The sequence below is a fragment of the Acipenser ruthenus genome, chromosome 4 (genome assembly GCF_902713425.1).
Source record: "Acipenser ruthenus chromosome 4, fAciRut3.2 maternal haplotype, whole genome shotgun sequence".
NCBI lineage: Eukaryota > Metazoa > Chordata > Actinopteri > Acipenseriformes > Acipenseridae > Acipenser > Acipenser ruthenus.
Genome location: NC_081192.1, coordinates 16,958,752 through 16,983,784, shown reverse-complemented (window position 1 = coordinate 16,983,784; position 25,033 = coordinate 16,958,752). Strand labels below are relative to the sequence as shown.

At 38.0% G+C, this 25,033-nt stretch overlaps 1 protein-coding gene and 1 long non-coding RNA gene across 2 annotated transcripts in view; both read left to right on the top strand.

Annotated features, from left to right (window-relative positions):
* Positions 1-13,031, top strand: part of LOC117400516 (cadherin-2-like) — a 54,942-nt gene extending 41,911 nt beyond the window's left edge. Inside the window, exons 6-16 of the mRNA XM_034000598.3 lie at positions 382-526; positions 1,076-1,248; positions 2,441-2,578; positions 3,520-3,705; positions 3,976-4,229; positions 4,347-4,489; positions 6,543-6,776; positions 6,977-7,210; positions 7,416-7,555; positions 9,204-9,368; positions 11,677-13,031. Coding sequence (XP_033856489.3) covers positions 382-526; positions 1,076-1,248; positions 2,441-2,578; positions 3,520-3,705; positions 3,976-4,229; positions 4,347-4,489; positions 6,543-6,776; positions 6,977-7,210; positions 7,416-7,555; positions 9,204-9,368; positions 11,677-11,883 — 2,019 coding nt within the window. The 3' untranslated portion in view covers positions 11,884-13,031. The remainder of the gene's footprint in view (positions 1-381; positions 527-1,075; positions 1,249-2,440; positions 2,579-3,519; positions 3,706-3,975; positions 4,230-4,346; positions 4,490-6,542; positions 6,777-6,976; positions 7,211-7,415; positions 7,556-9,203; positions 9,369-11,676) is intronic.
* Positions 9,384-11,637, top strand: LOC131736829 (uncharacterized). The gene is made up of 2 exons (XR_009328415.1): positions 9,384-9,646; positions 11,191-11,637. It is a non-coding gene; the product is annotated as an uncharacterized LOC131736829 (long non-coding RNA).
* Positions 13,032-25,033: the final 12,002 nt, after the last annotated feature.

The following is a 25,033-nucleotide window of genomic DNA, read 5'->3' as shown; positions in this document are numbered from 1 at the left end:
ACTGCTGTATATCTGTGTATTAAACCAATAAATTGTTTCATGGACAGATGGAAATCAATAAGTCTTTTTAATGATAATTTGAATAAGTTGTGTTTACTGTAACAAAAACACCTGCAGACCCATTTATTTCTATATAATCTAATGTTTTAGAAATACAATTTTAGGTAAGCCAATTGAACCGCAGCAAAAACTATCAACACTGATACCTACTTTTTTGGACGGCAATCTTACTGTTCAAGTTTTGCATGTGGTTTACACGGTAAAGGCTGTTTTAAAATAACGGTGTGTTTTTAGATGACCTCCCTCTCATCAGTGTTTGTTGTTTTTAAGCCACAGAAAATGTGTGTAAATTCCTGCTGTAATTGTTCATGCTTTTCCCAGCTGAGGGCACATGCAGTGGATCTGAATGGAAACCAGGTGGAAAATCCCATTGATATTGTCATCAATGTGATAGATATGAATGACAACAGGCCTGAATTTCTGCACCAAATCTGGAATGGAACTGTTCCTGAAGGGTCAAAGCCAGGTACCTGAGAAACAGTTTTGTAATAATAATAATGTTCTATTGCTTCAATCAGGATGCATGTGTTTCCTTGACACAACAAAAGTCACGTAGGTAATATATGTGTGTGTACTATACCATGCAGCTGGAGTAAGTTGATTGGAAAGTTAGTTTTACTCGGATGAAAGTAAAAATGTGTGTCCTATAGGAGAAGTTAATGCTTCAACTTACAGTTGGCATGTTACAAGATTGGACGAGCTGTTGAATTTGTTACTTGGGGTGGTTATGGAAATGTTCTTAAATGTTGGCACTGGTATGGATACACCATTTTGGGTCTCTTTCCTTGCAGTAAGACAACTGTAATAAATACATGAATACATTAAATCAATAAAATGTGTGATATCTGGCACTTTGGGGTTGATTACAAAATGTATGTATTCCTTTGTCAAATCCAAAATTGAACTTATTGCCTACTTGAACAATTGCAATAGTTTGCTAAAGGAAGTGCCAGTACTGAATCCAAGTACAATTGTCTGAACAAGTTTGCTGTTTTTTTTTTTTGTTTATCTCTAGGAACTTATGTTATGACTGTCACTGCTATTGACAAGGACGATCCCAATTCTCACAATGGTATTCTGAGATACAAGATCCTGTCCCAGAATCCTGAAAGCCCTTCTTCAAACATGTTTACTATAAACAATCAGACTGGAGACATTATCACTGTAGCAGCAGGACTTGACAGAGAGGTATAAACAGTGCTAAACTAAATTCCAATTGTAAACAAAAGGTCTTGCACAAATACGATTAACTAAAACTGCAACTGGCATCCTAAATGCATGCTAAAGTGATTCAGAATTAAACCAGTAGTTGGGGACAAAACAGAAGCATATGTTACTGGTTTTGTACAAAAGAGAACTGAATAATTAAGGTGTCTTCCTATTAAAATGTATGCATTGTCATTATAAATTAACACATGTGGCAATGGTTGTACATTTTTTCCAAGGTAAAAAACAAACCCAACATGTGACCATTCTGTCCTAGTTAAAATATTTTTAAAATGTAACATTTTTAATATATTAATGTAGTAAGGCAAGCTACAGATGTATTACTAGAAATGTTAAATGCCTGCTTTAAGTAAAGTTGAAAATGTCTGAGTGATGAAAATCCCTTTTTCCTATCAAGGTATCAGTTTCCCCGTATTTTTTATGCCTTGCTGACTTTATAATATGAAAGATGGTCAGTTGCTCTCATTTGAGAAAAGGCAATATGCATGACTCCCTCCTGTTTGGGTAATTACACCCCAGGGTTCTGTTTCATGTGCAGTGGCTGGGGGAGGTTTCCTCTGAAAATAATCTGTCTGCTTCCTATTACCTAGCAACCAGTACCTGAACAGTTTTACTAGAGAGGGGAGTCAGCTGCCAGATCAGAACCTCCCTCCAGGCTCTAGGATATTAAACCAACAAGCTGCACTGTTTATTTTGTACATCATAGGAATTAATGATAAAAAGTGTTACTTACAATTGTTACAAGATATCACACATTATTTTTACATACATTTACCCATTTATACAGTTGGGTTTTTACTGGAGCAATCTAGGTAAAGTACCTTGCTCAAGGGTACAGCAGCAGTGTCCCCCACCTAGGATTGAACCCACGACCCTCCGGTCAAGAGTCCAGAGCCCTAACCACTACTCCACACTGCTGCCCCATATGTGCATGATGGGGGGGGGGGGGGGGGATATACAACATGATGAAGAAAAACAAATAGTCCTGCATACAACAGTGGGTTTCTGAGTTTGTATTTAGGAGGTATAGGTACAGGAGCTGAGACCATATAAATGCAGCACTTAAGGGGGGTTAAGTATGTCCCCAATGACCTCTGTTAACTTTTTTGTGATTCATTTATTAAACATGAGGGATTGTGTTTTTATTTTACAGAAAGTACCACAATACACGTTAATAATTCAGGCGACGGATATGGAGGGAAACCCGACATACGGCCTCTCTAACACGGGAACTGCTGTTATCAAAGTCACAGATGTCAACGACAACCCTCCTGAGTTCACAGCTCGAACTGTAAGTGAAAACCTATAATTATTTATTTTCTTTGCATTATTATGTTTTATATTACAATAGATTTTCCTGATGGAATGTACAGTAACCCTGCGTTAAAGTATGAAGCTCCAAGCTTATGCTGCATGATATTTAGAAAGAAACTTGAGGAGGAAAGGATTTGTTGTTTGCGACCCAGTAGTGGGTCATCACCTTTTTGATTTTGGTTATTGTGATTCATTGTTGGCTCTTTTTTGTCTGGCTTTTTGCAGACTTGAGTTTCTCTTTCAAAGCACTGTGGTGGGAATGCTTACCCACGCCAGGGTATCTTGACATATCACCTGTACTTAATTTTCAGTTATAATGTTTCACTGTTTTAGTTCTCAGTTTCCTGCCCAGATTACTGGATACATTTTGTCCACATTCACCCAGGTAGAAATGTGTGTCATTAAACATCATGAAAGCGGAGTCCGTGGCTTACGATTTTAAAATCGAGATTTAAAACTTGTTTGATCAAATTTGTATTTAACTTCTGATCTATTGGCCATAAAAGCACTATGTTGCCACTAAATAATTGGTTTCTAAAGCATCCGATAGCTCTGGTGGTTAATTCAAATATGAGCTTGATTTTAATTTAGTGCAGTTCCTTGGGGAACTTGTATTGTTCTTTATAAGAGAAATGTCTACCAGCATGATTATCAGGTCAGCTCAATGTAAATGATGTGTTTGACTCCAGACTCAAGGCTGTGCTCTGGTGAGCGTGCCAGCAGTCTCACCTGTATTGATCATCTGTCAAGCAACCCAAGTCAACCCTCAAGCAGCCAAAGTTAAATTCTTCAAATAATAATAAACTTTACCACCTCTTACATTTTGTTATATCTTAAGTAAAAGGCATAATTTAATAAACATATGATTGTACTTGTACCTGTCTGAGTTTCTAAATCATTTATGTTTCATTTATGTAGTTCTATGGAGAAGTGCCAGAAAACAGAGTGAATGTTATTGTTGCCAACTTAACAGTTACTGATAAGGACCAGCCCAATACCCCTGCCTGGAATGCAGTCTACAGAATAACAGGTGGTGATTCTACAGGAAGATTTGCCATTCCAACTGACCCAAACAGTAATGAAGGCTTGGTTACTGTTGTCAAGGTAAAATGCAGCTCATCTTGAGATTTATGAGAATTGCTTTCAGATTTTTTTTTTTTTTTTTTTTTTTTTGTTGGTTTGAAACATTTTGATGTAAAATAATTAGAATGAACTGTAAATAACCACGTTGCCTTTTTCCAATGAGAACAGTTAATAATGAAACTGTGAAATCAATTTTCTTTATTTTGATAATATTTTGAGTGTGCTGCTGTTGCATGATTTGTTCCCCTTTATGAAGCATGACATTAACATATTATTTGTATTTCTCTACAGCCCATTGACTATGAGACCAGTCGGATGTTTGTGCTAACTGTGGTTGCGGAAAATCAAGTGCCTCTGGCAAGGGGCATCAATCTTCCTCCTCAGTCAACGGCAACTGTCTCCATTACAGTTATTGACATGAATGAGAGTCCCTATTTTAATCCAAACCCCAAGCTTATCAAACAGGAAGAAGGCTTGCCAGCTGAAACAATGTTAACAAGCTTCACTGCCCAGGATCCTGATCGCTATATGCAGCAAACAATGAGGTACAGTAAAGTTTCTTTATTTTTAAGAGACATCTTGTATTCTACTCCATATTGTACTCGTATATTTGATTTACTCTTGAGGATTAAACGTAAAACACATTTTTCCTTTTTTTTTAGGTATTCAAAACTGTCGGATCCTGCAAATTGGTTGAAAATTGATGCTGTTAGTGGACGAATATCTACAATCGCAATTCTGGACAGGGAGTCTCCATATGTGAAAAATAATTTTTACAATGCTACCTTCCTTGCATCAGATAGTGGTATGCTGTGTTTTGTTTTTTTGTGTTGTTTTTGTTTTTTTTAATCACTTTCTTGTGAAGTGAATTAATCTTATCTTAATTCGGGCGACTTGTCTGAAATTGTACATGTGAACAGTTAAAGATTTTATTTTTTTTGGAAGATTGAGGACTTTTATTTCTTGCAAAATGTGTGATGTGTACATAATGGAACATGCTCTCATTTAAACAGAAGAGCTTTGAGGGTCAACTAGAGTTAACTGGTTCATGAGTAACTGAAATTACAAGTTTTTATCATAGGTTTTGAACGTATGTGTGTATATATACACAGTAGATGCCACTTATTACCAACCTTTCGGTTCCCAGCAAAAAGTTGTTATTAACTGAACGTTGTTATTAAGCGAAAAGCCACATTTTCAAGTGTATGGATATGGAAAAACAATGTATACTATACTATAGTAGTAGAAACAGCACTGAAATACACATCGTGGTTCATTACAGGGTTAAAAATAAACAAGAAAAACGCCAAATATCAGAACAAACAACTGTTTACTAATACCAGTAGCGGAGGAAGAGGAAGTTGGGCCCCACTGTAGGACATTATTGTGGGTCCCCCTCCCCAAACGTTAATTTAACCCTTATTTATAAAAATCAAACATACCAAATCAAGTGTTCAATATGAACTATATTTAATTGTCAGAATGTTAACATGTATGAAACGGTACATAATAAGAACATTTTCTACTCACCTACTTTAATTTTATTTTGCGTACATCTTTCTGTCTAACACTACACTATTTTTTAATCATAAACGAACAGGTTTAATCACCAATCCTACCAGGATTCCCCAATTCTGAGATCACAGAAATTATTACAGAATTCACAATTCAGCACAGACTTATGCAGAAATTGTCTCACTATTATTATTATTATTATTATTATTATTATTATTATTATTATTATTATTATTATTATTATTATTATTATTATTTTTAAATCAGTAATGCAGGCATGTTGATTTGCTGTAGTTTATTTTAGTGCCGTTAGCAGCACCCGACAGCTTCTGTCTAAACTACAGGATGAATCGTGCACACAGAATATCACTGCAAATGTCTGTGCTGAATAGTACCACAAAACCTTCCACGAAGACGTGCCTCGTACCAGCCTCCAGGGGGAAAAAGTTAGGATAATTATGACAAAAGCGATACCTGTTGAAATGAGGGAGGATACAATCTGAACTACTACCACTGCACACCAGCAGCTACAGTTATACAAATGTGTAACATTTGCAAATATAAATGTGAAGGATATTATTATTGTTAGAAAATAAATAAATAAAAACTTTCGAACCCCTCCGGGGCCCTCTGAGTGCTTACATTTAATACAGAAGCATCATTTTAAAACAAGTAGTTGTTGACCAATGTTTTTTTTTTTTTTACGATTCGCCACCTCCAGCTGTCAATCACTCAATTTTGCATGCAGCTTCGTAAAATGTGTTAAAATGTGGGATACAACATATTTTGAGATGCTAAACTTTTCTGCTACCCGTACTTGTTTAGCACCGGGTTCACGTAGTGCCTCCAGAATCCAAACTTTATCGGCTATAGAAAGGTCGACACGTTTTGAAGCCATGATGACAGACGACAATCAGACTCAATAAATGTACAGTTGTGTTATGAAAACTGATACATAAATAGACGCTGCGATGCGTGCGCACAATGTATTTGTGTGTGTGCCGTAGCCATAGAAATTGTAAAAAAAAAAAAAAAAGAAATTGTGATTTAAGCGGCAGACAGTTGCTAATATCCGAAATCCATTAACATTAAAGTCTATGTGATGGGATTGGTTCCCATGAAAATTTTAATAACCGAAAGTTGTCTTTATCAGGGTTGCTAATAACCAGCATCTACTGTATGTGTGTCTGTGTGTCTATATATGTAAAAATATATATATATATATATATATATATATATATATATATGACCACAAACGCTTTTCAATTTGAAGGAACTGCATTTATTTAAGTATATCATTTAATTTTTGTTTTTAAACATGTTTAATGTTTTCCCTCTTTTAGGAGTTCCTCCTGCAAGTGGAACTGGGACACTGCAGATTCTCCTGATGGATATCAATGACAATGCTCCACGTGTGTTTCCTGAAGAGGCAGAGATCTGTGAAAAGCCTGAGCCCAATGCCATCAACATTACAGCAATTGATGGGGACATTGACCCCAATTCTGGCCCCTTTGCCTTTGAACTTCCTTATAAGCCCTTCGATGTAAAGAAGAACTGGACCATTACCCGTCTGAGTGGTATGTTAGTAGTGATTTGAACATTTAAGGTTGTAGTACAGGTTAAAAACAGCATTGCCTACAAAACTCAACCTAGGATTACATTTTGTATATAACACCACTATCTGTATACCCGTTTATAAAAAAAGGACCTAAAAACGGTTGTAAAAGTCAATGCAATAACCATATAATTTGTTTAAGAATTCGAATTTCTTCTACAGGTGATTATGCTCAACTAAGTCTCCAGATTGGTTATCTTGAAAGTGGAATCTATGAGCTCCCTATAATAATCACAGACTCTGGCAATCCGCCCAAGTCCCACACATCCATCCTTCGAATAAAGGTGTGCCAGTGTGACCATAATGGAGACTGTGCTGACGTGGAGCGGATCGTTGCTGCTGGTCTTGGGACGGGAGCTATCATTGCCATTCTGCTCTGCATCATTACCTTGCTCAGTAAGTACACATCTCTGGCTATTGATGCCAAACACTGCTAAATACAATGTTATCCTCTAAAAGAAATCCTTGTAGATTTATATGGATAAAAACAAAATTACTGATCAATCCTGTACAGCTGTATCCTCTTCTAAACATGTGTCTAAACTAGAAACATAACTACATATGTTTCATTTTATTGATTTGTCCTTTTTTTATTTTCCAGTTCTTGTCCTGCTGTTTGTGGTTTGGATGAAGCGCCGTGACAAGGAACGCCAAGCCAAGCAGCTGCTGATCGATCCTGAGGATGATGTTCGTGACAACATCCTGAAATACGACGAGGAGGGTGGTGGAGAGGAGGACCAGGTATGTTACTGGAACACGATACGCACACACTACTTGAAAACATTTAGAATGCCAGTCACGATTCATTTTAAACAGGCAATAATTAACAGTAATAATAAATGCTGAGTAATCTTGTAAATTTGTTTTTCCCCATAGGCCTAACCTTTATTAATGTGAACTTCTTCGAAACAAGCGAAGACCATTCACACTTATTATGATTTATTTTAATTTTATTGGCCAGCTAAAATGAGTTATAAGAATAATGGTTATAATGAATATGATTCAGATCGACTACAGTGGCTCTCAAAAGTATTCACCCCCCTTGGACTTTTCCACATTTTATTGTGTTACAATATGGAATCAAAATGGATTTAATTAGGAGTTTTTGCCAGTGATCAACACAAAATAAGTCCATAATGTCTTTACTGTGCTCCAGGAGATATTCAGTGCCTTGGAAATGTTCTTATATTCTACCCCTGATTGGTGCTTTTGAAGAACCTTATTCCGGATTTGCTTTGAATGTTCCTTCGTCTTCATTATGTAGTTTTTGTTAGGAAATGTACTAACCAACTGTGGGACCTCCCAGAGACAGGTGTATTTAACCTGAAATCATGTGAAATACCTTAATTGCACACAGGTGGACTCCATTCAACTAATTATGTGACTTCTAAATACAATTGGTTGCACCAGAGCTTATTTAGGTGTGTCATAGCAAAGGGGGTGAATACTTATGCAATCAGTTATTTTCTGTTTTATATTTGTAATTAATTTAGAACAATTTGTAGATTTCATTTTTCACTTTGGCATTATGGACTTATTTTGTGTTGATCAGTGGCAAAAACTCCTAATTAAATCAATTTTGATTCCATGTTGTAACACAATAAAATGTGGAAAAGTCCAAGGGGGGTGAATACTTTTGAGAGCCACTGTATGTAATTTATTTTTTCTATGTTGGAGCACACACAGTTTTTAAATAGTTTAATTTTAATATAGAAATAAACATTCACTGTCAATAGCTACAGACATGGTAATGATTTAAGGGTAGGAGGAATCCTTCATTTTCAGCTAATCGTGTCAGTCCCATTGAGGCTAATCCAAGATAGTGCCAATTCTCATCTTCTCTTTGGCCTATATTAATAAAGATGAAAGAATTAACAAAATGATGAGGCTGTAAAGACAACTCAGTAGTTTTATCTACATTGTCAGCCCAGCAGAAAACGAATTACATTGTGCTCTAAAACATTGTTCATCTTTACCATAGCATATTTCATTCATCTCCTAGTTATCAGACATTTTTGTTTTTTGTAGTGTAGTTTTAAAGAAGTAAAATTAGCCTAGCAGCATAACTAACCATTTTAGTCTTATCACTTACATAAAATTATCTATTAAATTTAAGGTCCCCCCCCCCCCCCCCATAAATATCATCATGTGGTCCTAGATTGGGTACTGTAAAAAAAAAAAAAGTAAGTATTTCGTTTGTTAATAGGAGCACATTTATGGCAAACCATTAGAACAGTGTTCCTCACTGATTTTTTTTTAAATTTGTTGATCAGTCAAATTATTTTTAAAGCGGACCTCGCATTTGAAAAGCAGGTCATCATAATGTTCTGTTTGTCGTGCATTCTGCAGTCGCCAGGCGGTTTTTCATTGATTCCCATCTGCTTTACAGGATTATGACCTGAGCCAGCTTCAGCAGCCTGATACGGTGGAGCCGGATGCCATCAAGCCTGTTGGAATTAGACGTCTTGATGAGAGACCAATCCATGCAGAGCCACAATATCCAATAAGATCAGCTGCTCCACACCCTGGGGACATTGGTGACTTCATTAATGAGGTGAGAGAGAGAGACTTAAATTAAAATGGTGTATTTAATCTTTTCAGAACTGACTTGACATTGCAAGAGGGTCTTGAGGAACACTGATTTTGTTTATTATTGCCTCGTTGTGTATTCTGATTTATACAAGTGCACCTCATCACTTCAAAATGGCATGTAAACAAACGGCAAAATATGCCGCTGTTCCTCTTGCTATACAAAGTTGGAAATTTTTCAAGCTCTTGAGGAAAACCTGAATCAGATATAAGTCACCAAGCAATTTGATGTTTCCCGTTCTGGTGAGTTCCTTCACCATTCTGTTAAATAATTGTGTGCGTGTCTTGAATATTGCTCCTGTACAGGTATTCATAATTGATCGAGAGGTGCTGCTGCATTAATTTAGTTAATTTTATTGGGTTGTATTAATTTGATAATTGGAGAAATGTATTTCCCTTTTAAGTATGACATTTAACCATTACCAAATGGGATATATCTCTTATAGCCTGAATTACCTGATAATATCCCATTCGGTAATGGACAACAGTTGAAATTATTTAATATCTTTTAAAAGAGCCAAGTTGAACTCTACGCAAAGAAGATTAGCACAAAACACAGATAATTAAAGACAAGCTTTGTGAGGTGAACTTAAAGTAATCAACCCTGATTTTGAACAGCACAGGATCTGTGGTTTAAACCTCTATATGTGACCACATTTTATGCAAGAAACTGTTTGGAATGGAGTTATCTTTACTAGACCTCAATACATGTCTGCAGTGTTGAAAGAGTTTAATTTAAGAAAATATAAGAAATGCTGTTCCTTTTCAACATTTGTTTCAGTCTTTTGGATTGACACTCCTAGGGCTGATACCATTATACAATTTTTTTTTTTTTTTTTTTTTTTTTTTTTTTTTTTAAGAAGCCTAACATAAACCATTAGCGTACCAAGCTACCAGAGAAAGTTAACATTTCATGGTAGCCTTAGCCTACCATCAGTTTTAGCCCCTGCTGATACATTTTTTTTTTTTTTTTTAAGAGAAATCTTTCATGAATTTTAGACCCGCTTCAAAAGATATGAAAGCCTTTGTTTCAGATTTATATTGGAATATAAAACCATTGTAGAGCAACTATTTCTGGAGGGGCATGGGCTCTTATTTCCTATACCGAAATCTTTAGACAAACTTTAGTCTGAAACATAAATTAACTTTTGTGGTTGTGAAGAAATTATAGTGTCTCCAGAAATAGACTCTACTGGTTTTTTTTTTTTTTGTTGTTTTGTTTTTTAATTTATTCATTTTTTCACTGGAGGGCAAGACATTTATGTTGCTACTGCAATGTTGTTTTTTCATGACTAATGGTACTGCAAAAGTGTGTACCTCAAGTTTATTTGGACAAAGAATAGTATTCACCTTTTTTAGATGATGTAGCGCCACGGTTTTTTGTTTTAATGTTTTGACAAACTAAACAACCCTGCAGTGTTTTGTTAATGCTATTACGACAAAACTGGGACTCCAGCGAGTCAGTTATGTCTAACTTTGGAGTCTACTTGCGTGCTGCCACTGGGGTGATCTTAAACCACATTTAATAATAGAAAAGTTTACCACTAGAGCAATGATGACTTGAATTGTAATAAAAGATCTGTCACTCATATTGTACACGGCTGCCTAGAGCAAACTTCACTAGTTAACAAGGGGAAAATTAATCCATGCTGAATGGGATTCCTTTTGTAAATGACCAGTTATGTAACTACTGAATCTGAATGCTGCTTAGTTGCACTGAAACAGATTAATTTCTGTTTGAAAAGTGCACGTCTTCAGTTATACTCCTTTTATTAAACTATTTTCAGAATCTGAATATCTAAATTTGGATCATATCAGGAGAGTTCTATCAGATTGTGGGGGGAAAAAAGTTGAAACCAGGTCGTACTTTAACTATTGGGCTTCTTCCTACTAGTAAGTCAAGGACATTCGTGTATACATTGCTGATCTAAAAAAATGATTAGACAGGGCTAATTTCTGTTGAAGACATTTTGGCCTCAGTTTTCTGTTACCCCTGGTTACAAATGTAGTATCTATGCTTAATTTTGCTGAATTAAAAAAAAAAGTCCTTTTTACCTTACAAAACAATACTTTTATATTATTTTGTGTTCAAATGTTTAAGCTGGTTTTCAAATGGTTTATCAATGGTCATTTCTCAAAAATGAAAACATGTTGGCAATAGTAAGGAACAAAAATTAACTTGTGATTTGTACACACTGCTTTAAAAAAAAAAAAAAAAAGCTTAAACCTGCCCTTAGTAGATAACAGCTGAAGACTTTAATTTTTCTTTACAGGGACTCAAGGCAGCAGACAATGACCCGACAGCTCCACCCTATGACTCTCTGCTGGTGTTTGACTATGAAGGCAGTGGATCTACAGCAGGCTCTTTGAGTTCCCTGGCCTCTTCCAGTAGTGGAGGCGACCAGGACTATGATTACCTGAATGACTGGGGACCGCGTTTTAAGAAACTTGCAGACATGTATGGTGGAAGTGATGACTAATTGAACCTTGAAGTGGAACCTTTTTTATGGGACAAGGACAGCTTCTTAAAACCGATATTCCCAAAGGCAAAACAAAAGGCTAGGCTTTAACTTTGTAGTCTACTAGCACAGGTGCTTGATGAAGGATTTGGCATAGGCTACAATCCAATTCCAGCTCACAGGGAATATCGGTAAACTGACACTGTTTTGGATCGTTGATATTAAGAGCGCTCAGTTACACTTGAATTTTACAGTACAGAAGCACTGGGATGCTATGTGCCTTTTTGTACATTTTTGGATCTGATTTAATTAGTTTTATGTTCAAGGCTTTAATGGTACTGACTTTTTGAGTGATTACGAATTTGAGAAAGTATGTTAAACTATGGTATGCTTCTACATGCTTTTTGGTTATCCCATACTGCTGTTTGTTAAATATGATATAAAAAACAAAAAAAAAAAAAAAAAACAATCTGTAAGTACTTACCAGTAACTGATGGAAACATCCATTAGTTAGCTTGGAGGGGGAAGTAAAACCTGAAAACAGCAATGTACAGTGCGCTAGACTTTAGATAGTTTTTCACTAAAAATTAAATTGGCTTGGTTGCAAATAAAGGGACTGTCATAAATCACCATTTTGTAGCAGAATCAGTTTTTTTTGTTTGTTTTTCTGAAGTGGTATAGTATTTTACAAAAATGTTCATTTTGTTCTAATCCATGTACACTTTGTTATTTGCCTTAGTCAGCCTATGGTACTTTTAATTTTTACTTCACTGTAAAGAAACTGCGTGTACATAATGTTTTTTGACGTAGTGCAAAAAGATCCGAACTTACATGTAGAATTTGGACTACGGATTCAAGTCTTTTGCATGTTTTTATCTTTTCATTATAAACATATTTCCAAAATTGATTTTACAAAAAGACATTGACACAATGGGTTAAATGGAATGGAAGGTGAGAAGAAACCTTTTGTAAAAATTAGCAAATCTTATTAGCACAACTGTTTGAATTTGTACCAAAAAGGCGGTGTTATGACACTAGTAGCACTAATAAATGAAACGGCTTTAAAACTGGAAAGCTTTTTGACTGCAGCTTTGCAGATCTGTACCAGAATACAAATTATGCATCTCCTGACCCCAACAATCTGAATAAAATACTAATTTTGGAGCAAGTGACTGTTTCTGAATTGTTTTTTCTACATGACTGTGTCTGGATCTCTAAGAAAAAAAATCCCAAGGTACTAAACTGTTTTTGCTGAGAAGAATTACTTGTTTCCCTGAATCGACCTGGCTTCTCAGATGACGTTTGCATTGTACAGACATCTGACCTGTTGGTTGAGAAAATGTATGCTGTACCATTGCAGTATGTCACTGTCTGGCTGATTTACGTTCTGTTTTTATAGTTTCATTTCATTAAAACTAAAACTAAATCTCTAGCATACTTACCATTCCAAATTTATTTTGACCATGCGATTGTCATTTACATTGAATTCCACCAAGCTTCATGCTTGGAATACATCCAGCCCAACCTATTTTACAATAGATTATTTTAGAAGATAATAAAAAACAGTGAAGACAAAGTATTGTTTTTATGACATTGTCTATATATTAAATTGATCCCAGGTTTGTTTACACCCTGGAGCTGTCGCGTAAAACAGACGCAGTTTCATTGAATTGCAGCCAGACCACACCACCCCCCCCACATTCTATTGAAATACATACTTCTGTGTAGGCTAGGAAGGAAGTGGGGGTGGGGCTTGTATACTAAAATAATACTATTGGTGGCTATACAAAAAAAAAAGGTACTGTATTTTAATACGTGTCAAAATGATGCATCTGGCGGTTCTAGGTAGAAGTGCTTTTAAAATTGTTATTTTGGAAAATCTGCTGCTCAAACGCCGCCAGGATATCTATTGCATATATTTAGGAAAAGAAATTCTATCCGAATCTTGCCCTCACAATGGGGGGTGGGGGGGGGGGGTTCGCCTTTTACACAAGGTCGTCTTTTAATGAAGCAAATACAATAGTTTATTTGGCAGCCTTTATCCAAGGCAACTTACAGGTGTTATAGGGAAATACAAGTTTTAAATAGTGTAGTTTTCAGTAAGTGCAAATACTACTAGAAAACAATATGAGATATGAAGTAACAAAGGATTAACCATTTGCATCTAAAATGACATAATAGTGTAATAATGCAAGGATATTGCATCAGCTGAGCTTCCATTAACAGTAGTAGGAGGGGTAGATCAAGAGATCTACCAGTGCAGTGTAAACAGGGGGGTCTTGAGGAGGCGGCAGAAGGCAGTGAGAGACGGAGCAGTCCTGAAATTCTCCGGTAGCTGGTTCCAAGTTGTTTTATTTAGGGCCGTATCAACATAATACGGGACAAAGTACTTAGCTCATTCATTCTGAAATAAGGCAATTGTAGTGATCTTAGAAAACTGTTTTGAAACAACATTTATTTTGGAAGATTAATTCTATTTCACATCTAATTTAACTGAAGTTAGAAATCCAATCTCTGACTAAACTGAAAGTAAATTACATGAAAACATTCATATGTTAGCATGATTTAATAATAATGGAAAAAATAGCCATGAGGTCCAGGTTCTAAATCCTTGTTCAATCACCGGATTGCAGTGTGGCTTTAGCACCTATCTGGGTGGAATCAGGAGGCCATACAAGACCCCAGCTTGGCTTAACGTCTTAAATAATTAAGCATCTATTAGAGGAGTTTTAGTCTCTGGCTAGAATAAATGATACAGACCAAAAGCACTTATAAGGTGTGTTTACACTTGCAACTCGGACCTGAGCTGGTTTAAGTCAATCAGATTCTCTTCATCTGAGACGCCCATTTACACTTGAGCACAGACCTAAGCTGGCTTTCCCCCTGTATGCACACGTATAGCCCCTGAACTTTAGTGCATACTCAATGATCCTATCAACCACCCCTTGCATGAAGACATTTCCACTCCCCAAAACACAGAGGCAGAAGCATTTAAATCAACAAGAAGCGTGTCACTTGTGTGTTTCTACTTCAAGGTGGTTTTTCCGTGCCAATTGAGATTTCGTTTTGTGATCGGAAATGGAGTGAAGCATTGAAAACTTGCATATCTGTACCGATATGTAAATAACACCTGTTTCTTTAAATTTCCACTTTCAAAGTATCTACTTCAGGGGTATGTGGACATTTAAAGAAACAGGTGTCATTGTATAGATTTATACATCCGTCTGACAACTCATCATGTGAAAAATACCTATTTTTGCTATTCAACAAAAGCGAAACTCATTCGTTTAATAGCTAAAAAGAAACATCTGGGACTTTCAATTGTGTACTGTTCTCCCCACAGAAATGTATTCACTATATACTAACAACACAGTACTATCGATGATCCAATTTTAAAAATAAAGCCTTTCATAAATAAACACAAAAAACACAGAGGGTCAATTGCAATGCACATTCAGAGTTAGTACGCATCAATCGTACTAAGTTGCAGACTAGCTAGTATGGTACTTTCCTGAGGATCAACCCCAGCTGCAGATTAAGTTAGTTCCAATTGCAACGAACAAACAAGTTGAAGATCAGCTGATCCTCAGGTTTAGTACACAGCAGAGGATCAAGACTATCTCCAAACCTCAAGTGCGGGGTGCGCTCACAAACCAATTGATTCCAGTTTGTTATAGTTCAAAGGATTTATGTGATTAAGCATTTGCATTTTTTCTGTAAAAACATAAATAACAATAAAAAAAACATATATATGTAAAACATGAAGATAATACATTTTAATTCATGGGGTGTCCACTGGGCTGTGAGGATAGAACAGGAAAGCAAAAATGAGCTGTTAGTAAGACGGGCTGAGCGAGTGATGCTCGGCCAAGGATAGAGGCTCGATCCTGTAACTCGGCTTAGATGGGCCGGATAGGGTCCCGCTTAAATTAGGATAGAAAGAGATCCCGAGCGATGAGCTCTCCTTTTGCCGAGGATGGAGCTTGGTCGAAGGTAGCGCTCCTGAGGATCTGAAAACATATAAAAGTTGCTCTGCTTGGCAGAGGCACCTCTCGGGGTGATAGGAATAGCCCGGTCGTAGGGCTGAAAGGAGAACAGAAAAGGATTCATTGACTGGTCTGGTGCTGCCCTTGCATGAGGTGAGGCACAGTCCTCCAAAGTCGGGAAAAAGCTCCTGCAAGGAATCTGAAACAGAAAGATGGGTTAGTCTGGGACTGGGCACTGAAAGCGTAAAGCAGGCCATGTCCCTAGCAAATGAATCAGCACTTATCCCCCCCCCCCCAAGGATGGACCCTCGGCTCCCCGCAGAGACCCTCACCGTGAGACAAACAAGAGAGTCACGCCAGTGCATAACATAAAAGAAACAGCTGGAAAAGATGGGAAAGGAAGGGACATACGTGACAAACTGGAGAGGTTGAAATAGTGTTAGTGTGGTATGGTTATGTGATTACCTGCCGCTCAGTGGAGAGGAAAAAAAAACCTTCCTAGAAGTGGCCCCGGCGGTCAGGTAGCCCCACTCCGGGCATGCTAGCTAGTCATTGATGGCTATTGCTATGTCGGTAGGGGATAAACGGATGTATGAATCGACTGCTGCAGAGGACCAGTGCCCCATGCTCCTCGACCAGCCGGAGATCGATGTTGGCTCTGGCTGTTAAAGTGCTCGATCCAAAAAGATTGGGGAGGAAGCCGGTTCTGGAGACGACAGTGGAGAGACCATCCTATGTGTTAGTTAATATGGGATCGATCAGCGGTTTGCTCCTGTCAGGTCTGCTTGGAATGGAAAAGGTGAACTCGCATTCAGAGATTTGGGTTTCACAACTCCAGTCATTCTCCTAATAGTGGAACTCCTTAACTCATAATCAAGACAGATTTCCAGTCTCGTACCACGTCTTCACCATATATTAATGTTTGTAGTATTTGAAAGGATGAGCGGACATACGACTAGATTGGTGAAGAAGTCAAGCAGAAATGGATGCCATGAGTATTGGAGGCAAGCTGGAGCGTTGGAAACTATGGAGGAGGACAGTTGTAGATTTAAGCAGTAAACAAAAGCAACTGTTGCCTGCTGCAACAGTAAACAGATCTGAAGAGGGAGCCGAGATCTGCTGCAGTAAGGAGCGATTAAGAGTAGAGGGCAGGATCTGCTGAGCAGTGCAGAGTTCTGAGGAAGTAAACGATAGAGTGCTATCAGTAGCGTGCGGTGGCCCAGCTGTAGAAAGCAGAGATCTGCTGAAGCAGTTATATGTGCTAGTGAATGGTGGACTGCCATCGGTAGTGTGTGGTGGCCTGCTGTAGAGTGCAGAGATCTGCTGAATGTGAATATTGGACTTTGAGGGTTAAGGCGGTTTAGATGGAGCCGAAGATAGGGCTGGCTTCGGGTAGAGATGAACAATGCGAAGATCTGAGGCTGCTGCAGAACCTGAGAGGATGAAGAATGCATTGCTCTGATTAGGAGCAGTCTATGAGTGTATTGACCATTGCGGGGTAGGAGGGCGCCATGACTGAAACGTTGATAATAGTAGGACATGGTTTCCGTATCCGACATGTGTCTCCCATCGAATGAAATATTAACTTCTGAAGTAAAATTGATCCTGATTTGAAAATACATGACTTACGCAGTGAAAGAGGACCCGCTAAAATGTATAGAGCTTGTGGTGTTATACTGCCCTCTAGAGGTTATGATTAGAATAAAACTGTTGACTTTAGAAAGTGATGCAGGTAGAATATTTGATTATTGGGATTAATAGCCCTTGTGATTGGAATGTTTATCCCAAATGCTCTGACGCTGTATCGTGATTGTATTTTTGGACAGAGGGAGGTAGAATGGGCTGTGAATGCACCAACGCCTGCGAACTCTGCTCGCGAACCGCTGAAAATGCAGTTAAAAGATGACTAAATCAGGGGAAGACCGATCAACAAAATGGTTATCTGTTGCTGAGATGGCAGCGGCTTTAGCGGAGAATGTCTTATAGTACTGAATGAGAACTGGATGCAATTACTGATGCTAAATTGTACACGGCCAATGCTTGATGATTCCTTGCAGTGTGAGACGGACTGTTAGGATAGGCAGCAAGATATGGGAAAACACTGCCAATAAAATGATAGTGATACTGGATCCCACTAATGTATGATTTAATTGTGCCTAGAGCCAGATGGAGGAAGTCTCTTTTGTGTGTGATGAAAGCAAGGATCCAGTCTTGATTGAATGGATAGGAAGAATCCAGTTTTGAGCACAGAAGACTGATAGCAATTACAGCCTGTGGTGCAAGACATAGGAGGCAGTGTGGTCCAGTGGTTAAAGAAAAAGGGCTTGTAACCAGGAGGTCCCCGGTTCAAATCCCACCTCAGCTACTGACTCATTGTGTGACACTGAGCAAGTCACTTAACCTCCTTGTGCTCCGTCTTTCGGGTGAGACGTAATTGTAAGTGACTCTGCAGCTGATGCATAGTTCACACACCCTAGTCTCTGTAAGTCGCCTTGGATAAAGGCATCTGCTAAATAAACAAATAATAATAATAATAATGGAATGCCTGCAATTGGACTGGAGCTGCTGCTGGGATGAGCGTGTGAAATCTGGTGATTCATGCAACCCCTGAATCCTAGAAATGAGGCATCTGAAAAGGGATGAGTCATGGGGGACTGAGATGTAGACTTCGTAGAATAGTGAAAGCCTGTTCCAGTTTAGAATTAATGCACACATTTTGATGTCCTTCCTGGATTGCAATGATATGCTTTTCTGAGCTTCCTGGCTTGATGCTGTAGAAAGGAGTGAGGAGACGTGAAATGAAGGCTCTACCCTGGGGGATGATGCAAATTGCGTAACTGAAATGGCCCAGTAAGGATAGCAGGTCCCTTTTTTTTTTAGAAATTAAGGATCCGAGGTTGCCGAGTGTAGGTTATTGTGAATGTGTGATGACACATTATGAAAATATCTTTAGTCAGTAGCAGTGAAACTGGGAGTGTACAGGATGGGAAAATCCAGTACGAATAGCAGCGTGAAGCCTGTTTCCAAAATAAACTTGACAAAACAGCTTAGCCATATCTTTTAGTACTTGCAAGCAGTCTTAAATTAGAACTGTACTTGAAAATGTTCTTTCAGAAAATAAATTAATGAGCTGGAAAATAGCTTTGAGAATCTAGCCCTTAAGTGTTGCGAAAGTATAAGCCATATGTGGTCGCTAGACTTGATTTCTCACTACAGGCGCGTGCTGTGGGCCATTGAGGGAGCTGATACCAGGTTGTAAGTAGGAACGTCAGCTGTGGATATCCCCCAGTAGTGTCAATTTTTTGTCTTCTTTTCTTCAAATATACCAATACAATTACCTTAATAATATTGTAGTGAACAGGCAGTGCGTCTCCCCGTCCCTCATTTGCATTCCGTAGGAGCGGTGCACACTGGGCCTTATTTGCATATGGCTGGAGCAGGGCATGATGGGACCGATCAAATGTACTTTCTACCGCTCCGGCTGGATAAGTGGGCTGTTCTATTTCCCTTTTTAGACTTACTTTAAATCTTGTGTTATTGTTTCTTGTTGTGTGTACCATTGTCCTCTCCTGTCTGGGGTAAGTGCAATCTGTTACCGTCGGGTGTGTGTGAGTCGTCTGGTGTGACCTCCTGTCCCTCCCAATTGTGGATTCCTTGCATCTGTATCTGCATTTATGTATAGAGAGAAAATTGTGAAAATTAAATACATAGCTAGACATATTAATGTTTTAGTTTAACTTGCTATTTAAATATTGTCGGAGGTTTAATTTTGGCTGGTATTATTCAGAATTCAGTTTCACCATAAAAGAATAGCCATTTTGTGAGTTTTCTAACTATTTACTTGTTCAGCTATAAAAAAAGGAAATATTGAATGAATGAATGAATGCCTTTATTGTCACTATACACATGTACAATGAGATTAAGAGCCACTCCTTTTTTCAATGCCAACATGTACATAAGATAAATAAAATAAATAAAATAAATAAAATAAATAAATATAACAACATAAGTTAAAATAAATAGTGCCCGGGGGGGAGGTGAGGGGGGCTGTAAAGTGCACAGTTCTGAGATGCTATATACCTATATTGTGTTGGAAGTGAGTGTGTCATAATGATTTTGGAAATATGAGCAAGAAAACCTAAAGATATAGAAAGTAAACCAACAGTTAAGGTATTAAAAATGGTTATTTTGTACATTAACTACACCACAAACCACCGCAAACTAACCAAACTGAGTCCACCTCAGGTCGTTTGGAAAATGTTTGGTTCGCTAGCTAAACTTCAATGTGAGCAACTAGTTTTGCACACAGGAAACAAAACATACACATTCACCTTTGTAGCTAGATGAAGAGAACGTGGCGTTTCCTTTTTATTTTGTGTAGTTGGTTGGTAGCGTTGCTCGTCTTGTGTCTGGTATTCTGTGAAAATTATGTATGAAGATCCTTCAAAAAAATGTCAAGAGGAACAATATGGACAGTGAAAGAAACAGCAACACTGTTAGAAATTTGGTTGGACACCAAAATCTTGTCAGCACGTGACAAAGAGAATGCTCTCCCTCCATCTCATGTACTTTCCTTCAGTGCTTGCTTCAATAGCAATAAACCACAATGAAATGAAATGTAAACACATGCTGACAAAACAGAACAATCCCCCAATCACTCCCATCTTAAAAAGATAACAAGATGAATTGCAGACAGGGTAAACATCCAGTCCACTAATCACAAAAAATGAACAGAGTTCAGTTGCAAAATATTGCAATATGAACACAAATCAATTCAGTCCTGAAAAAACACAAAAAATGAACCAAAAAAACAAACAAACATGCAAACTCAGTACATTTGCTTGTAGGTAAGTATGAGCAGCAAGCAAATTGATTCATTGTTTTAAATCCAAGAAACTGAACTGAGACTGTGATGAGCCCAACGTGAACACACCATAAAATGGTTTGAGAGAGGTTTAAACCTGAAAACAAGTCTTTAGAAAGACGACTTTATGAACTCAATTTCAACCTACCAATTATAACCACAATGTGTCAAAAATTGCAAATCATCTTCAGCATACCAGCAGTTGCTTAATTTTTTAGCCCCAGTTACAGTTTTAACTTCCCATGTCTTGTGAGGTTTTACTCTGTTTTATCTCTTACATTTTTTGTATTTGACATTTCCAAGCAATAAGATAATCAGAGATACATGAATCTGTGAATCTCTAATTAGCTTTTAAGTTTTGTAATCATCAAAGTTTTTTATTTAGTAAGGAGCATTTTTTTTCTATAACTTGCTCTAAATTAGCAACACAGGTGATTACATTCCAAACTACTGTACAAGTATATGAAATGTTACATTTTTACATTTAACAGAAATAGCAGTAGACTGAGCCTATAGGCTAGTACCTGGATTCTGCCTACTGCTGGTCTGCTCCATAAATAGTCTCTGGTAAGTTCTACATAACTTCAGTTATAAATGCATTAAGAGGTCATGCGGTTATGGGGTGCCATGTGTAAAAAAAAAAAAAGCTTTAAAATACAAGATTTAACTTAAATCTTGTATTTTTTCCCATATTTATAAATGTTGTGATTTTTTTTAAATGTGTACATTCAGATATAATTTATTAATCTAGTTACAATATTTAACATTTAGCTAAATGTTTAACTAAATTTTAAATCTCTTAACATAATTTAACACTTAGCTAAATATTTAACAAAATCTTAAATCTCTTAACAAGATTTAACATTTAACTAAATATTTAACTGGCTGGCTAAATCTTGAGTTTGTATGCAGAAGAGCTCCGCCTGCTTTGTGGTTTCACACGATATGATTGGCTCTTGTAATGTCCCTAGCGCATCAGCACGCACAATGGCTGCAATTCTGGCTCCGGGGATCAACCACAGTTGAATCTCCCCAGCACATCAGCATGACAACCGTCTGGATTGATCTGAGTAGAGTACATCTCTGGGGTTTTCAAGTGGGCACCTTCCATCCTTGGTGTTTCGTCAACTAGTCCACAACACCTCAAGAGGGCTTGACAGTGATTCTGGCATCCCAGCATCACCCCCCTCCGTCCCCCACTCAACTCAGCCCAGCTTACTTACCCGTACATCAGCGTTTCTTTCTTTCTATTGTGCTTGAGATCCCCAACCAGAATCGTTCTGTCTCAACCACAGCCAGTTGCGGCTCCTCTCTGCTGCTTGAGATAAGTTCTTCACTGTGCAACTCTTGGCCACTGAATCCAACGTCTCTGAGAAAACAGGTTGTAGAGGGTGCCACAAATCCTTGACAACCCACCTCAATGTTGCAGGTGATGAACATAAAGGACACGAGGGATCCTCTCCTACCCAGAGGTTTAGGTTCAGTGGTGATGGGAGAACATCATATGTTGACCTGATGAGGAAACTGATCCTGCTGTGTTCCATTGTCCAGCCGATCTTGCGTTGTTCCACACTCTCCCATCTCATGCATTCTCCCTGCTTGGCCTGGGAAACAGCCTTTACACACCTCATCTTCCTCCGTTTTGCTGGGGCTGCCTTGTGCCATGTAGGAGGAGCTGAACTGAAACAAAGACCCTCTCTTCCATGCTGAACTTGCCCCATGATATCACCGTTTCGAAGGGCAGCCTTTGCATCTTCCACAGCTTTATTTGCCGCCCACTTTCTTCCAGTTTTCAACACAGGTGCTGCCTCCCTTACGCGTGACTCTACTAATATAATTTCCAGTCGGACCTTGGCGCACTTAAACTCCTCGGTTAGAGCGGATACTGGTTGTTGCAGTATTCCTTTACCATAAAGTCCCACTCTGCTGAGGCAGTGGGGAACTCCCAACCATTTCCTGATGTATGAACTGATTAAAGCTTCCAGCTTCTCTACTGTTGTCTAAGAAACTTCGTACACAGTCAGTGGCCACAGCAGCCTCGGCAGTAGACCAAACTGAAAGCACCACAGTTTTAGTTTGCCTGGTAAAGCGCTGCTGTCCATGCTCTTTAACCCTTCCACTGCTTGTTGTGTAACTTCTCCCACACTAACTGTGTCCTTTAGATCCCCATTGTACCATCTCCCAAGACTTTTCACTGGTTTCTCAGACACTGTTGGTATTGCCTCACCATTAATGTAGAACATTTTATCTATTACTTTACCTTTAATTATAGAGATGCTCCTTGATTTAGTGGGCTTGAATTGCATTCATGCCCATTAAATGTTATTGGTTAATTTGCCCAATAACCGATTAGTGCAGGCTACTGTTGTACATGGTTGTCATGTCATCCATGTATGCTCGAATTGGTGGTAGTCTCATTCCAGAAGCAAAGCGCTCTCCTCCCACTACCCATCTTGATGCTCTAATGATTACTTCCATTGCCATGGTAAAAGCCAGTGGAGAAATGGTGCATCCTGCCATTATTCCAACTTCTAGACATTGTCATGTAGTGCTGAATTCTGAAGCTGAAAAACTAAATTGCAAATCTCCAAAGTAGGCTTCACTAAATTTGTTATTGTCATCGGTACACTGAAAAAATCAAATGCTGCCCAAAGAAGTTCATGTGGCACTGAACCATATGCATTAGCCAAATCCAGGAATGTCACTTTGAGCATATAACTCTTCATAAGAATGGTAAATATTGATAGCAATTGCTTTGAAGTGCTTAGGCCTTGCTGCTGAAATTCACAAACACATTAGAAAAAAAAGCTTTCTGAAGAAGAGTGTCAAAATATTTTTTAAAACATGATAACAATGTTTCTGGTTTCTATGTAGTCTATATTATTGTGTAGATTATGTTGATATGTTGTAACAGAGAGCGAAGGAATTCAAGCTGTAAATCTCCCTCCCGATCAGAAAGGGCGCTGTGTAAGGTTGGTGGTATGCCTTTTCCTAGATGGGCAGCCTCGACGGTAGGCAGAAACTGGAAGGCGAACATATTAGGGGGAGCGCATAGCTGCACGTACGTGGAAGGACTCCCTTGCAATCAGCTACAGGGCAGACAGCGATTGGAGAAACCATAGTGCCGGGTTGATTGCAGGGAGGAGTTTTGTGGTACAAAGGGGAAACAGCTACGTCAGTACCAGGCCCCCTTACACTGAGACGTGATTCACAGCCAGAGCTATACCTGTGTATGTTATTGTTTGTGTTTTGTTGTTTGTCTACTGCAGAGGAGGACTGAGGAGATCAGGAGCTGCCGCCACTGACCCAGCACTTATCCCAGATTACTATCCCACTGCACAGCACAGCACGGATACGAACACCACTTTCCCCAGGATTGAAGGAGCACATTTTCGTGCACCAAGGAGTGTTGTTTATTTGTTTGGGACTGCAACCCGCCGTATCGCTTCCCCTATACAATTGTTGGTATAGGGGCGACTGAATTATTATTTGCCTGTTTTATTAAATACAGACATTTTTCATTGGGAATACATTTGTACACGGCACCACTCACACCCTGTTCACATATGTGTAACGGTAATACTGATAGCTCTTGAATTTACAGCCATGGTGGGGATGGATGTTATACTGTTTGTTTGTCCACTCAAGTTTTCACCCTGGCAATATGCATGCTTACTGGTGTTATTGTAACAGACAACATACAACAAATAAATACTTGGGTAGCAACTAGAACTTCCATGTAAACAATATTGATAGATTCTGTACAAAAAGGTACCGTTATGCACATAAAATTGTCATAGTAGCAATCTAAATAGTACAGAAACTGCAGGACCTGAGCTATTAAAAATGTTCATAATTAACTTGCATATCCCCTGTGAACAATATAAATCGAACATAATTTTTTGAGTTAATGGTGAAAAAACTGTTTAAAAATACTGGGAATGGATTTGCCATGTAGGCTACATGAGGTTTGTGTATTAAATTATATATATATATATATATATATATATATATATATATATATATATATATATATATATATATATATATATATATATATATATATATATATATATACACACAGTGCCATGAAAAAGAATTTGCCCCCTGTCTGATTTTCCTTTTTGGCATATTTCTGACACTGAATGTTATCAGATCTTCAACCAAAACCTTATATTAGATAAAAGGGACCCTGAGTGAACAAATAACACAAAAATTTGATACATATTTCATTTATTTATTAAAGAAAGTTATGCAACACCCAATGCCCCCATGTGAAAAAGTAATCGCCCCCTTAGACTCAATAACTGATTACGCCACC